The following is a 16,598-nucleotide window of genomic DNA, read 5'->3' as shown; positions in this document are numbered from 1 at the left end:
AGTTGGCATAGTGATGTCCAAAAGTTAACATTTGCCAATACTACCGTTACATTTTAGCATCAGCACCTCAGTGATGACCCATGAAATTCAGGGTTGACTTCGAAAACCTCTACATCTGCACTGTCCCTAATTGCTGGTCAAAGTCAAATGTTATTTTGATGCAGCTATGCAAAGCACTAACATTTTTACAGGAAAACAACAAGAACTATACCAACGAAGTTTAGAATTAGTCATTTCTGATGCATCAGAGGCAAAAGCACACTTCCTTCTCTCTCTCGCTCTCTTTTTGCACGCTCCTCTTCTCTCAATATACAGCCTAGTGCTGTAGAATTGGAACGTTATCATTATAACCAAATGTAAGATAATGTCTCCCATTCTAAAATGACATCTACAAGTTACGTTTTATTAGTCGTATGTACAGATGCTCTAGAAACACTTGCTTTTTGCGCATTTCACTTTTCTTGTCAGAAGTTTGCCAGTAACACGTTATCAGTAATAGCAAGCCTCCAAATACATCTACTCACCCGTAAACTAATATCTCTCATTCTCTCTTGTCGAATTTTTGACAGATCTGCGACTCTGGACAAGAATTGGCTTAGGTTCTAAAGTGAGCAATACATAAGGGAGTGAAAGAATAGATGGGGTGAGATAGAGACAGGCAGATCTAGACGTCCTCCCTAAAAACGCTGTTTTAGCTGAAGTTAGTTTGTGCTGTCATTAAAAGGTGTCAGGACATATAACACTGAGAAAGACACGGGATTCCACCGGTTTACTTCACCGAGTCACTGATAAATACACACACAACACAAAGTATGTTTCACACCTCTATTATACAGTGTGTATGTGTGTTTCCTAAAATATCCATGTTTCCTGTGTGTTGGTATGTGCGGTGACATCAAATGTGTGTGTGTGTGCGTATGCTCCAGATTAATGACTGATCTGTAACTGCTGTGTGGATTGAGGTGGCCCTGTAACCTGGTTTCTTTCCTCTGGAGTGATGCTGGGCAAATCAGAGCCTGAGGTGGATTCAAGTTTAGTCTCCCTGAACGACATACCATACAGGACAAAAGATCACGGGGAGTCAGTCTAATATTGACTAGTGTGTGTGAGAGAGAGAGAGTGGCTGCCTCTGGATCAGATTCTGATGTGACATTTTCTTTATCCCCTCAACCTGAACACACAACTCAGGTCATTGCGCTCTACGGGAAGTCATATCCTCCATTTCTCCCTCCCTCTCTCTCTGTATCTCACACACACCATCTTTCTCCATCCATCCCTCTCTTTCTCACTCACTCCTTCTCCCTCACTTTATTTCTAACTCTCGAGCTTTGTCCTTCGCCCTCGGCCCTCTCGTTCGAACACATTCACGCCTACAGTTTCCCCTGTGTGCTATAGACTGCAATAGCTCCCTCCCACCTCACTCCTGTACTGTAGGAAGTATTCCTATTTTGTTTGGTTAAGTTCAACACAACCACCAACCATACATACCGGTAGCAATACCGATCAAAATAATAAAATATGGAATCACATAGTGATGAAGGTTTTTACTCTGGTCACTAATTGTACCTGGAACGTTACTATTTAATCAGGGTTCAAATTACAAGGGTGTGTAGGAGTGCTAGGGACTAGACAAAGCAAATAAGGTTTAAAACATCAACAGCAGGGGTTGTAATAAGCGTTTCAGTAAAACAATATTGACTTTGATATACTAGGGCAGTGTTTATCAGCCTTTATTAGGGACAGACCTGGGTTCAGATGTTTTTTTTCTTCAAATACTTGATTGCTTGACCTTGCCTGGTGCAAAGAAACCAAAAGAATACTCCCGAAAGTACAAACCCCACCCATATGGCACTCCAAGCAGGCTCTGTGAAACAAAGTATTTGAGAGAAAACAAATACTATTTCAACTCAGGTCTGATTAGTGTAGTGGAGTCGATGTGTAATTTGAACTGAGGACACCAGCAAAATTACTTGAAGCATAGGTGTCTCCTGAATTTGTGTTGACCACGCAAAGCCTCTAACTGTCCAGTTTGTAGTAGTGTATGAGTGTCCAATAGATTTGGTGGCACTGACCCCAATACTATGTTCACGTTCAATAAATACACACAACATGCGCGCCCATACACCCCAATGCAGGAAAGTGATGTTTATATGGCGCTGGCAAGCCAAGGTTCTCAGCCATCCACTGTGCCAGAGAAAGCAGATACTATCACACCAACAGTGGCATTTCTATGGCAACCATTGCTATAGTCAAACACACACTGAGCGCAAATGCATATAGTCCTCCCTTACACACAAGATCACTACATTAAAAAAAAAATAAGGGCACATTCAGTCCTCACTCCCTGAAACCAGCGCACACGCACACACATTGCTATTGCACACAGGATCTTGATCAAATCAAACATCCACACATGCAACCCTAGATCAGTGCTGTACAGTAGAGCATATTTACTCATTGAATCAGTACCTGCTGTATCAGTCTAATAGGAAGGCAAAATGGTACACACGTCATATTTTAATATTGCAGGCTGGCACGATAAGAGCATGCTGCACTGTTGTTTTGTTGTTGTAGCCTATGGTGTATAACGTTCATATGTCATTCTGAAAAAAACGAATACTGTACAGATAAGACAGATGCTTCTTCCAATTAGAAATTTTACACTAATTAAATATTACACTAATCAAAATAGTAAAACTTACAAACATAAGTTATTTTAGCTGTGTCTCATAGGCCTAGATATAGCCTACTTGGAAAACTGCAAATATGGAAACTGTTACTTCCAGTGACTATGTTGGCTTTCCAGTATGTGGCAACACCTCTGGGTGCCTGGAGAATCATGCCCAAACAGAAAAAGGTGATGAACAGTAGAAGCTTCCAGCGTACCCAAACCAGTTCTCATCATACGGGCTGCATCATTGCCATACGGGCTGCATCATTGCCATACAGGCTGCATCATTGCCATACGGGCTGCATCATTGCCAAGCGCCCCGCTTGCTTTTGTAAAGTATCTCCATATTGCGCAAACTTCCTGAAAAATAGCCTCCATGTTTCTGCAATGATTATAGCAATCTAAACGTTATCATTATAACCAAATGTAAGATAATGTCTCCCATTCTAAAATGACATCTACAAGTTACGTTTTATTAGTCGTATGTACAGATGCTCTAGAAACACTTGCTTTTTGCGCATTTCACTTTTCTTGTCAGAAGTTTGCCAGTAACACGTTATCAGTAATAGCAAGCCTCCAAATACATCTACTCACCCGTAAACTAATATCTCTCATTCTCTCTTGTCGAATTTTTGACAGATCTGCGACTCTGGACATGGTGAGAATCGGGTCCCTTCCTCTCCAGTACGATAATAAATCCTTTTAAAGGCAAAGCGCTTGTGGCTGTCAAGCAGCAACTCCAAATATCTGCCTGTTTTGTTCTTCCCTGAGAGGTTAATGCTAAAGTAGTTCTATGATTATATGGCTAGGGTAAATGTAATAGCCAAACTATAACACCTTTACAAAATAGAGCGTACAACTTCTCTGTATCCCTAGTCCAACGGTTCGGTCTCTGATGCTGCGCAAGAGGCGACTTTCTCATACAGGAAATTCAGTAGTTTTTTTGCACTTCAGATTATCCGGAATCACGCCTACTGGAGGAGGTTTCATAGTTTCAGAACCAGCCTCTCTTTCTCTTAATTCTGTGGTACCACTCAATGCGCTGTGCTAGCACAGAGAAAAAAATGGATGGAAGTAAATCAAGAAAAGTGTTGAACTCTTTCTGGTACAATTCTGGTATTATGGAGATTGAGGGAGAGGTCACTAAATGTAAATACATAAATAAATATAATAGATCACACACACACACACACACACACACACACACACAATGCCAGATAAATGGACAAGCATAGGCTAATAATATTCCATAAATAGCCAGAAATCAAAGTCACAAATGTGTTGAAATAAGATGACAGCAATGTCACATGTAATAGCTAAATAGCTTTGGAAAAGCAGAGAAATGCATGACCAACTTACACTGAGGGACCACTTCCAATGAGGTCAAGACAACTGAAGACATAGGCTATGCTATAATCAATGCCTTGTCAATTCATATGGACATGTTATATGAGTTGTAAATGCATTGTTGATAACAATCTCAAATTAAAATAGCATGTTTTGATCATGTCATTCTCATTTAAACATTTTCTATGGAGGAATGTGGGCTGAAAATGACAGCATAAACTTTGAAGCTGTAAGAAATGTAAAGTGAGTTGGGTGAGTGGGGAGTGGTAGCCAAAATGGAGGGACATTTTGAGGAGAGGCTAATGGTTACAGTCTCATGGCAATGCTGCCTCAACATCTGTTGCCAACTCTACATGCCTGGGTTATGTTTATTAACCAAATGAAAGAAAACGGACGGAAACAGGGAGGGAGTACCTGGACTTGCCCAATAAGAAATATTGCATTTGGTTTTAAAACATTTTCCTTTGCAAATATTGCATTTGGTTTTAAAACATTTTCTGTTGCATGACCTAATGAACACGATCCAGCACTCATATGGTTGGGGGAAGTATAATTAGTTTATTGTTCAAACTGGACTTGAGTAGCTATTAGCTAACACGCAACGAACAAAGGGAGTGTGACTGACTGGCGCTACAAATTTGTTTGAGAAGTGTTTTTAAAATTACCAATAGGGCTATTGATGAATCAGGACTTCAGTCTGTTATAGCTTTTATACAATACCTTTCAAAAAGGTGAGGAAGCACTTTTCTTGTTAACATTTACTTTTCGAATTCATTCCCTCTTTCAGTTCTCTCAACTGTCTCCATCTCATGGCATCGCTCGCTCTCTCGCGCCATAGAGGCCTCCTCTGTAGCTCAGTTGGTAGAGCATGGCGCTTGCAACGCCAGGGTTGTGGGTTCGATTCCCACGGGGGGCCAGTATGAAAAAATGTATGCACTCACTAACTAAGTCGCTCTGGATAAGAGCGTCTGCTAAATGACTAAAATGTAAATTTTCTCGGCTCTTTAAATCTAACTGTATCGCTCTCCCAATCTCTCTCCAGGCAACTGATAAATATAACCGCCCATTAGAAGGGTGGGAGTTAAAGAGGACAGATTGTTCTGTGGGCGGCCTTCCACACAGCAGTTTTAGCACTCTCTCTTTTACTTCTTTCACATTGGATTCACGGTATGTTGCATATAAAAAAATACATCATATATATACAGTGGGGAGAACAATAATTTTCCTACTTACAAAGCATGTAGAGGTCTGTAATTTTTATCATAGGTACACTTCAACTGTGAGAGACGGAATCTAAAACAAAAATCCAGAAAATCACATTGTATGATTTTTAAGTAATTCATTTGCATTTTATTGCATGACATAAGTATTTGATCACCTACCAACCAGTAAGAATTCCGGCTCTCACAGACCTGTTCGTTTTTCTTTAAGAAGCCCTCCTGTTCTCCACTCATTACCTGTATTAACTGCACCTGTTTGAACTCGTTACCTGTATAAAAGACACCTGTCCACACACTCAATCAAACAGACTCCAACCTCTCCACAATGGCCAAGAACAGAGAGCGGTGTAAGGACATCAGGGATAAAATTGTAGAGCTGCACAAGGCTGGGATGGGCTACAGGACAATAGGCAAGCAGCTTGGTGAGAAGGCAACAACTGTTGGTGCAATTATTAGAAAATGGAAGAAGTTCAAGATGACGGTCAATCACCCTCAGTCAGGGGCTCCATGCAAGATCTCACCTCGTGGGGCATCAATGATCATGAGGAAGGTGAGGGATCAGCCCAGAACTACACGGCAGGACCTGGTCAATGACCTGAAGAGAGCTGGGACCACAGTCTCAAAGAAAACCATTAGTAACACACTACGCCGTCATGGATTAAAATCCTGCAGCGCACGCAAGGTCCCCCTGCTCAAGCCAGCGCATGTCCAGGCCCGTCTGAAGTTTGCCAATGACCATCTGGATGATCCAGAGGAGGAATGGGAGAAGGTCATGTGGTCTGATGAGACAAAAATAGAGCTTTTTGGTCTAAACTCCACTCGCTGTGTTTGGAGGAAGAAGGATGAGTACAACCCCAAGAACACCATCCCAACCGTGAAGCATGGAGGTGGAAACATCATTCTTTGGGGATGCTTTCCTGCAAAGGGGACAGGACGACTGCACCGTATTGAGGGGAGGATGGATGGGGCCATGTATCGCGAGATCTTGGCCAACAACCTCCTTCCCTCAGTAAGAGCATTGAAGATGGGTCGTGGCTGGGTCTTCCAGCATGACAACGACCCGAAACACACAGCCAGGGCAACTAAGGAGTGTCTCCGTAAGAAGCATCTCAAGGTCCTGGAGTGGCCTAGCCAGTCTCCAGACCTGAACCCAATAGAACATATTTGGAGGGAGCTGAAAGTCCGTATTGCCCAGCGACAGCCCCCGAAACCTGAAGGATCTGGAGAAGGTCTGTATGGAGGAGTGGGCCAAAATCCCTGCTGCAGTGTGTGCAAACCTGGTCAAGACCTACAGGAAATGTATGATCTCTGTAATTGCAAACAAAGGTTTCTGTACCAAATATTAAGTTCTGCTTTTCTGATGTATCAAATACTTATGTCATGCAATAAAATGCAAATTAATTACTTAAAAATCATACAATGTGATTTTCTGGATTTTTGTTTTAGATTCCGTCTCTCACAGTTGAAGTGTACCTATGATAAAAATTACAGACCTCTACATGCTTTGTAAGTAGGAAAACCTGCAACATTGGCAGTGTATCAAATACTTGTTCTCCCCACTGTATATATATATTTTTATCAGGTAATCCTTACAGTCCAATTTTTACCACATTCTTGCCTGGATAAGTGTTGTATACCTCCCATACACATGCCAGCAAGTTTAGGAGTGGGAGAAGGCATGGGTCGATGTGGGTGAGCGTCTGTTTTAGTACATTTATTGAACATATACCATCACAAAGAAATCCATTTTTAATTTGTTTAGGCAGGTCCAAATGCAAATTAAAATCAATAGTTTGATATTTTGTTAATTTAAAAAAACAGACAATACACACTTACCCTGATCAAAGTCAACACATTTTATAGTAAGAATTTAACAGAATAAAATAGAAAGAACATATTTTTCCCACACAACTTATGTCACGGGAACGTGGAACCACTGTCATATAACAAAAAAATAGATATTTTGAAAACAGAGCCCAAGCCCATGCTTTTTTAATCTACATATTATCGCTTTCCTACTCCACTTAGTTATGGAGCAGACATAGGGTCTTACATTAAGAGTATCTTCATCATGATACCGATAGAAAATCAATATTTTCAAAAGCATGTGTTTCGTGTTCATATTTTACAACATCCACTGGCTTTTAGAGTTGCATGTACACCATCGAGCAAAATAATAGCCCTACACCTGATTTAGGCTAAATTATTGCATACTAAATGTTTCTTATCAGTGACAGACGAGCAAACAAATAGATGAGCTATAGGTCTACCACCGCCACTTATTTGCCCAGCGAGAGACCAATCAACCAAATATACAGAGAAACAAAATCACATTGATTGATCAGACAAGTCACAGGCTTTTGGTCAAGAGTAGGCCTAGGCTACTAAGCAACTGAGAGTGAAGAGCAAAACATTTCATTGTTAAGCTACATAACATGCTGGCAAGATTTTCTGATCAGTGCTAATAAATGAGTTAACTAGACAAGACGATCATGAGCATGCACTCACCTCAACTTAGCTAACATTTCCACAGCCTAATGTAGCTTATAACCAATAACCAACCGAGACTCAGTGAAAACAAAAATCTGACATTGATTCATCAAGACTAATCCCCATGCTTGTCTCAAAGTAGCGTGAAGGCGCTGTCCCAATCAAAACTGTGCTGAAATTGTCATATCGTTGACCACTGCGGGTAGGCTATTGCTTAAAATGTATTATAACGATTAGGTTACTTTGGCAGTTTCAGTAAGCAACAATTTGATGCATGCCTTCAACTGCATTAGCCCACTTTATTCCAATATTTTCATCATTCAGTGACATTCATTCCCACAGTAATTATTTATGGATCCATCCAGTTGTGGTTTAGAAAACAGTAAATGCTTAAAAAGGTAGCTAACACACTTTTGTACATCCCCCTGTTCCGTACATTTGACCTTATTTTAGCGCCCAAAAACGTAATACTTCCAGGTCAACTGTAATATTAATACCATTGTAAAGCACAATTTTTCCCCTTTCCAGCAAAATCAATGACGAGACCTTCATGCTGCCCGTCTCTGCATGATTGAAGAAAGCAATGGAGCTCCGCCGGTCTTTTTAAAAATGGCGGGTGGGGAAGCGAAAGCTACTGCGTCATAGTGAAAGGGGGAGCTATGTCTTGTGGGGAACTGGCTTTTTTCACCCAATTTGTCCAATTTATCACCTCTAAAATTTTAATAAAACACTATAAAGAGTTTATATAATGTCTCATTACATACCTATTTGAAGGTTTGTGTCAAATTTGAATAGGGTTTTTAGGGAGGCGCTAAAAAAAATCACTTTTTTCAACTTTTCTCCAATACCATCAACCCCGAATTGAAACTTAGTTCACACCCCGGATTTTGATGCCAACACAGTCACTACAGTCCCATTAGTTTTCATTGCAGCCTCGTTTGAATGCCACGGTTGCTCACATACGTACGGAACAGAGTTAGCTACCGTTAGTGGTGGGCTATGCGAAGAGATGGGCGAAGTGACAAGCCTCGCAAAGTTTATAACTGCCAGGAGAATGGTAACAGCCTAGTAACGGGTGCTGCCTACAATAAAAACATTTTTTAAAAGTGCAATCTAGAACCTAAAAGGGTTATTGGGCTGTCCCCATAGGAGACCCCTTTTGGTTCCAGGTAAAACTATTTTGGGTTCCATCTTGAACTCTTTCCACAGGTGGTTCTACATGGAATCTAAAAGGGTTCTACCTGACACCAAAAAATATTATCCTATGGATACAGCCGAAGAACCTCTTTGGAACTCTTAAAAAAAAACATCTTAATGACAATTTTCTGGTTGGTCTCTGTTACAAACAAGTACAGACGTACTTTTCATGATGAGATGAAGACGTGATACTTTGGTTGTTATGGTCAGGATTATTTGTAAAAAAAAAAATTAAAAAGAGTTAGCTGGATGTCTTTTGGGTAGTGGACCATTCTTGATAAACACAGGAAACTGTTGAGCGTGAAAAACCCAGCAGCGTTGCAGTTCTTGACACAAACCGGTGCGCCTGGCACCTACTACCCCATTCAAAGTCACTTAAGTATTTTGTCCTGCCCATTCACCCTCTGAATGGCACACATACACAATTAATGTCTCAAGGCTTAAAAATCCTTCTTTAACCTGTCTCCTCTCCTTCATCTACACTGATTGAAGAGGATTTAACAAGTGACATCAATAAGGGATCATAGCTTTCACCTGGATAGTCTACGTCATGGAAAGAACAGGTATTCTTAATCTTTTGTATACTCAGTGTATGTCAGCCTCTTGAAGGACGCAGGGATTGAACCCCAGTCGTCAGGGTTATACACATACATGTGTCAAGAGACGGGAGTGTTACCACTCACCCACGGGCTCTGTACTGTCACCTTTTAAAAGGCTTTATCTTAGGGAGTCTGCGTGGGAGTGAAAGGGTCCTCTTGATTTTAAAGGAGATGTTACGGGGCGGTGGCAGACACTGACAGAGTGACACGTTTGACTGTGCTGCCTCTATCAGTCCTCTCCCTCCACAGCTCTGGTAAATTTTGGTCGGCATGAGACCAGAGCGTTGCTGTGGGTTACCGCTTCGCTGCTGAGCCAGACCGCTTTGTGGAGAAATGTGTGTGTGCCTGTGTGACTGTGTGTGAGAACCAATGCAAGTTTGTTTGTATTCTGAGTCAGCACCGCGTAGGTGTCTCCATGGACAGATATGCTCCTGCTCCGGTGAGATAATGACCAGATGCTGAGAACCTTTACCCACAAACCCTGTCATTCAGCCCAGCACAGGGAGACCAGGACAAAATAACCACATAGGTGTGTTTGTTTGAATGTGTTTCATAGTGTGATAATGTAGCAACAGGAGAGAGCACTGGTATTGTGAGTAGCTTGTTTGAATTAGCCTTACATTTGTTCTCTGTTGCAATCCAGAAATATGACAGAACAGAGGATAGGAGAGGGAGGCTACAGGAGAGAGGAGGGGGCAGAGTGGTGGACGACCGTACCTACAAAACATCAGATCGAGTATTTGGTGCACTGACTTGCTCTTTGACACACACATTGTGACATACCCACACATTGCATACTCACCTATAGTGAATTCATACACAATACTTTCTCAAAAACACACAGATGTATGGACACATGGTTGCGCAAAGACACACACACACAGTGCCTTCAGAAATTATTCACACCTTGACTTTTTCCTCAATTTGTTGTGTTACAGCCTGAATTTAAAATAGATTACATTGAGATTTTGTGTCAATATTGAATAATGTTTAGATTTTTTAAACAAATTAATTACAAATGAAAAGCTGAAATGTCTTGAGTCAATAAGTATTCAACCCCTTTTATGGCAAGACTAAATAAGTTCAGGAGTAAAAATATGCTTAACAAGTCACATAATAAGATGCATGGACTCACTGTGTGCAATAAGTGTTTAACAATTTCTGAAAGACTACTTTATATCTGTATCCCACACATACAATTATCTGGAAGGTCCCGCAGTCGAGCAGTACATTTCAAACAGATTCAACCACAACGACCAGGGAGGTTTTCCAATGCCTCGCAAAGAAGGGCACCTATTGGTAAATTAAGCAGACATTGAATATCTCTTTGAGCATGGTGAAGATATTAATTACACTTTGGATGGTGTATCAATACACCCAGTCACTACAAAGCTACAGGCATCCTTCCTAACGCAGTTGCTGAAGAGGAAAGAAACCGCTAAGGGATTTCACCATGAGGCCAATGGTGACTTTAAAACAGTTACAGTGTTTAAAGGCTGTGATAGGAGAAAACTGACGATGAATCAACAACATTGTAGTTACTCCACAATAATAACCCAAATGACAGAGTGAAAAGGAAGCCTGTACAGAATAAACAATATTCCAAAACATGCATATTCTTTGCAATAAGGCACTAAAGTAAAACTGCAAAAGATGTGGCAAAGAAATTAACTTTATGTCCTGAATACAAAGTGTTATGTTTGGGGCAAATCCAACACGTCACTGACTACCACTCTTCATATTTTCAAGCTTGGTGGTGGCTGCATCATGTTATGGGTATGCTTGTCATCGGCAAGGACTAGGGAGTTTCTTTAGGATAAAAGGAAACGGTAGAGCTAAGCACAGGCAAAATCCTAGAGCAGGAGTGTCAAACTCATTCCATTGAGGGCCTAGTGTCTGCAGGTTTTTTGTTTTTCCTTTCAATTAAGACCTAGACAACCAGGTGACATTGGCTACACAAGGCCTGTCTGCAAAAAAACTTGATTAGTGACCTTACTTGATCAATCAAGTACAAGGGAGGTGCAAAAACCTGCAGACACTCAGCACTCGGTGGAATGAGTTTGACACGTGTCCTAGAGGAAAACCTGGTTTTGTCAACTGGGAGACAAATTCACCTTCCAGCAGGACAATAACCTAAAACACAAGGCAAAATATACACAAGTTGCTTACGAAGACGACATTGAATGTTCCTGAGTGGCCTAGTTACAGTTTTGACATAAATCTGCTTTAAAATCTATGGCAAGACTTGAAAATGGATGTCTAGCAATGATCAACAACCAACTTGACAGAGCTTGAAGAATTGTTTAAATAATAATGTGCAAATATTGTACAATCCAGGTGTGCAGAGCTCTTAGAGACTTACCCAGAAAAACGTACAGCTGTAATCGCTGCCAAAGGTGATTCTAACATGTATTGACTCAGGGGTGTGAATCCTTATGTAAATGAGATATTTCTGTATTTCATTTTCAATAAATGTGCAAACATTTATAAAAACATGGTTTTCACTGGCACTATGGGGTATTGTGTGTAGGTGTGTGAGAAAATAAAAAATATTTAATCAATTTTGAATTCAGGCTGTAACAAAAAAATGTGGAATAAGTCAAGGGGTATGATTACTTCCTGAAGGCACTTGCGCATGAACACACACGAAGAGCGAAGATAAAAAATAAAAACACTCAAGCCCTAACAAATGTTGTACAGATGTGTGTGCTACATCGGTCTTCAATAGATTTCTGCTCCCTACGGTCGACCTCTTAACATTTCAGCACAAAGGAAATAAACTGTGAACACCTATCACATTACAAAGGAACATCTACTAGAGATGTCAAACTCAAACAAACATCGCCAGCTACTGAACAGTATTATGATATTATTGGTTGTACAGGAGCAGTTGGTAATGCCCTTAGTTGCATTACATCCTGTATGTTAATGTGTGCGTGCGTCTGTGTGCGTGCGTGTATTTAGCTTATTAGACCACCATGAAATGATGGCCCCTGCTTAGTTCCTTAACAACAACAAGATACTTGTACAAAGCACACATGCATGAATGCACACACACCACACACACATTAAAGCGGTTCTCCAAAACCAGTCACGCAGGTGTCACAATCTGACTCCAAATTAGGCTTAATTAGCTGACACTCAATTTAAGTAATCAGTGGCTTTGATTAGCATGTTCCAGATATTGGCTAGCTCTTAAAACAAAAACACTCAAGACACACCCTATAAAAGCTAGCAGATCTGTACACCCTGGTGCCGTGCTACCAATGCTTTTCAAATACTTTTCATTGAATGGCTACTGCTGTACTAAAGTGGGTGTGATTATGAAGTCTTAGGGGCCTACAGGAAAGACTGGGTTGTGTTTATTAGGCACTAAACAGAAGAAACTAAACTGAGGAGGGATTACCTGGATTTGTCCAATAAGAAACACACATTTTGGTTTTCAATTTCGAAACGTTTTAAAATACTTTTACTCAAATACTGTAATGCAACTGAGGGAATGGGAAACTAGGGTAAGTGTGGCTAACAGTTATTTATTTATTTGACTGACTGATCCATGAGTATTTATGTCTTCAAACAATATCTATGTAGTGCTTATAAATAGTTTATTAGTTGACTTTCGTGGGACCTCTAGGTCCCTGTTCGGTGTTACCGCCACAACTGCCACTTGTGGAGGATCAACTGAAGTGGAGGTCAGAGGTGACAAAGTTTAGTGTGGAAGTCTTCCTGAATCAGAGGCCAGAGGCTGTCCTTTGAAACAGATTGTGACTTTTATTGATAATAAGCTATACAACCTGGCCAGGATGTCACGAAATACGTCATAATGAAGTCACTGCAACTAGTTTCAACCACTTTTTATAGCCTACAACTTAGTTTTAACTTGAAATTATCTAGGCCGGCTAATTGGAGCATGCTTACAGGACTCCTCCGTTTGTTATAGAGTGTTTAATGAAAATCTGTGAGGCAGGTTTCATTTCAGTTTAAGTCTGGTTTGTAGCTTTCCCCACTAAGGGAGCAGACAGATGCCGGAGTAAAACATTAAGGCTTTATGGTTCTCTTCAAAACCCATATTAATAGAAATCAGGAAGTCATGAAGAGAGTTGAAGCAGTTGAAAAATATTGTACACACACACACACATTCAATTAATATGCAAACATTGCAACATTAAAATGTACTTACATTCACACTTGCACATTGTGAACTTCTGTTCACATTCCTTCATAATACTATGCCAAAAAACAAACACATACACACTAGGACTGACCCCATTTAGTCGACTGGTCGATAGGCCGTTGGTCGCCCAATATATTTTTTTAGTCTAGCAGTCGCAAATATATATTTTTCATGGCACACGAGACACCGTCTGATTTGCACCCATCTTAGTGGACTAATCCATTGAGGAGGCCGCGGGGATGCCACGGTCCAAGAAGAAGGGAAGTGTGGCTAAGATGCACAAGGCATGTCTCTCTCCAGAATGCGCTCTCTCCCGCCATTTCGTGAGGTTTCATTGTATCATAACATAATTGTGTGAATTGTTTGGTATTTTATTGTTAGTGTCTATCAATTCCCCATTACATATATCAACAGTAGTAGCCTACATTTACCGTTAATTCCATAATTTCTAATCTACAATGTTTGTTTGGTTACGGTATTTTCTGTTAATACATTCAATATATTATTATTACTATTATTACAGTCGTTTACCGTTCTCATTGTCGAAGTGGACAGGTTGTTTACAGAGCTAACAACCTATGCTACACTTGTGAGAAACAAGTTTTGGATTATTTCATTCCATTTACGAGTAATGTCAATTTATTCATTGTCTTTTGTTTGGAGCGCGCCTATCAAATGTTAAGGAAGCGCACCTGAATACGCATATTGAAATAGGACTAGGCTACCTGGCCCGCGCACAAATGTAGGCCTATAAACGTGCCCATTTGGGGATGTCTGATAGTATTTCTGATTGTCTTAACTCACCACCACTAATGAGCTGTGGAGCTTCTCAAAGTAGATTTGTCTTCACCTCAAACTGTAAGTAAACAATGTCTGTTTTTAGAATCCATTGAGAATGACAAAAGTTCCTCAATGTATTTGAAACCACTACGCATGAAAGGGAAAAATGTAATGCTCTGATCCCATGGAAACATCATAAAATAATTGATTACTTCTCACCCCTTGCACAAATAGCCTACAGCTGTGTCTGTCCCAAGCTCACTGGCGCAGGAAACTGAGGCCTCAGAATATTTTATGCAATGTTGCAAGTTTGCTAGCACAAGCTTCAGGCTGGACACAGTTGATACAATGTTTCAAGTTCGTTGCAGACAGGCCTTGTGTAGCCAATGTGATTTATAGGACATTTATTTTTATCAGAATATTTTCTACCTGCAGGCTGCAATGTTTGTATTTGTTGGCTTTATGTACAGTGTATTCAGAATCCTTGACTTTTTCCACATTTTGTTACGTTACAGCCTTATTCTAAAATTGATTAAATCATTTTTTTCCATCAATCTACACACTATACCCCATAATGACAAAGCAAAAATAGGATTCTTTACATTTTTGCAAATGTATTAAAAATCGGAAATATTACATTTACATAAGTCTTCAGACTCTTTACTTGTTGAAGCACCTTTGGCAGCGATTACAGCTTCGAGTCTTCTTGGGTATGACGCTACAAGCTTGGCACACCTGTATTTGGGGAGTTTCTCACATTCTTCTCTGCAGATCCTCTCAAGCTCTGTCAGGTTGGATGGGGAGCGTTGCTGCACAGCTATTTTCAGGTCTCTCCAGAGATGCTCGATTGAGTTCAAGTCCGGGCTCTGGCTGGGCCACACAAGGACATTCAGAGACTTGTCCCGAAGCCACTCCTGCGTTGTCTTGGCTGTGTGCTTAGGGTCGTTGTCTTGCTGGAAGGGGAACCTTCACCCCAGTCTGAGGTCCTGAGCGCTCTACAGCAGGTTTTCATAAAGTATCTCTCTGTACTTTGCTCCATTCATCTTTCCCTCGATCCTGACTAGTCTCCCAGTCCCTGCCGCTGAAAAACATCCCCACAGCATGATGCTGCCACCACCATGCTTCACTGTAGGGATGGTGCCAGGTTTCCTCTAGACGTGACGCTTGGTATTCAGGCCAAAGAGTTAAATCTTGGTTTCATCAGACCAGAGAATCTTGTTACTCATGGTCCGAGAGTCTTTAGACGTTTTGGCAAACTCCAAGAGGGCAGTCATGTGCCTTTTACTGAGGAGTGGCTTCTGTCTGGCCACTACCATAAAGGCCTGATTGGTGGAGTGCTGCAGAGATGGTTGTCCTTCTGGAAGGTTCTCCCATCTCCACAGAAGATCTCTAGAGCTCTGTCAGAGTGACCATCGGGTTCTTGGTCACCTCCCTGACACCAAGGCCCTTCTCCCCAGATTGCTCAGTTTGGCCGGGCGGCCAGCTCTATGAAGAGTCTTGGTGATTCCAAACTTCTTCCATTCAAGAATGATGGAGGCCACTGTGTTCTTGGGGACATTCAATGCTGCAGAAATGTTTTGGTACCCTTCCCCAGATCTGTGCCGTGACACAATCCTATCTTGGAGCAAACAGACAATTTCTTTGACCTCATGGCTTGGTTTTTGCTCTGACATGCATGGTCAACTGTGGGACCTTATATAGACAGGTGTGTGCCTTTCCAAATCATGTCCAATCATTTTAATTTACCACAGGTGGACTCCAATCAAGTTGTAGAAACATCAAGGATGATCAATGGAAACAGGATGCACTGGAGCTCAATTTCGAGTCTCATAGCAAAGGGTCTGAATACTTATGTAAATAAGGTATCTGTTTTTTATTTTTTATAAATGTGCAAAAACAATTCTAAAAACCTGTTTTCACTTTTTCATTATGGGGAATTGTCTGTAGATTCCTGAGGCTTTTTTTTATATTTTTTTTATACATTTTAGAATAAGGCTGTAACGTAACAAAATATGGAAAAAGTCAAGGGGTCTGAATACTTTCCGAAGGCACTGTAGGCTATTTTTACATAGTTGGCAATGGCAATGAAAGTTAAGATTGGTATCATTTTCATTTAGATA

General features: G+C 40.8%; 1 protein-coding gene across 4 annotated transcripts in view; it reads right to left on the bottom strand.

Annotated features, from left to right (window-relative positions):
* Positions 1-16,598, bottom strand: part of LOC121571975 (rho guanine nucleotide exchange factor 2) — a 75,997-nt gene that overhangs the window by 37,130 nt on the left and 22,269 nt on the right. The window contains exon 1 of one of the 4 annotated variants that reach the window (XM_041883802.2): positions 3,266-3,578. The exons of 2 other annotated variants lie outside the window; for them this stretch is intronic. In XM_041883802.2, the coding sequence (XP_041739736.1) occupies positions 3,266-3,328 (63 nt within the window). In that variant the 5' untranslated portion in view covers positions 3,329-3,578. Of the gene's footprint in view, positions 1-524; positions 586-3,265; positions 3,579-16,598 lie in introns of those variants that run through there. One more of the 4 variants, XM_045221981.1, reaches the window with a different exon arrangement.

This window comes from Coregonus clupeaformis, chromosome 8 (assembly GCF_020615455.1).
Source record: "Coregonus clupeaformis isolate EN_2021a chromosome 8, ASM2061545v1, whole genome shotgun sequence".
Classification (NCBI taxonomy): Eukaryota; Metazoa; Chordata; class Actinopteri; order Salmoniformes; family Salmonidae; genus Coregonus; species Coregonus clupeaformis.
Note: the sequence above shows the minus strand (reverse complement) of the source record. Positions and strands in the feature narration are given on the sequence as shown.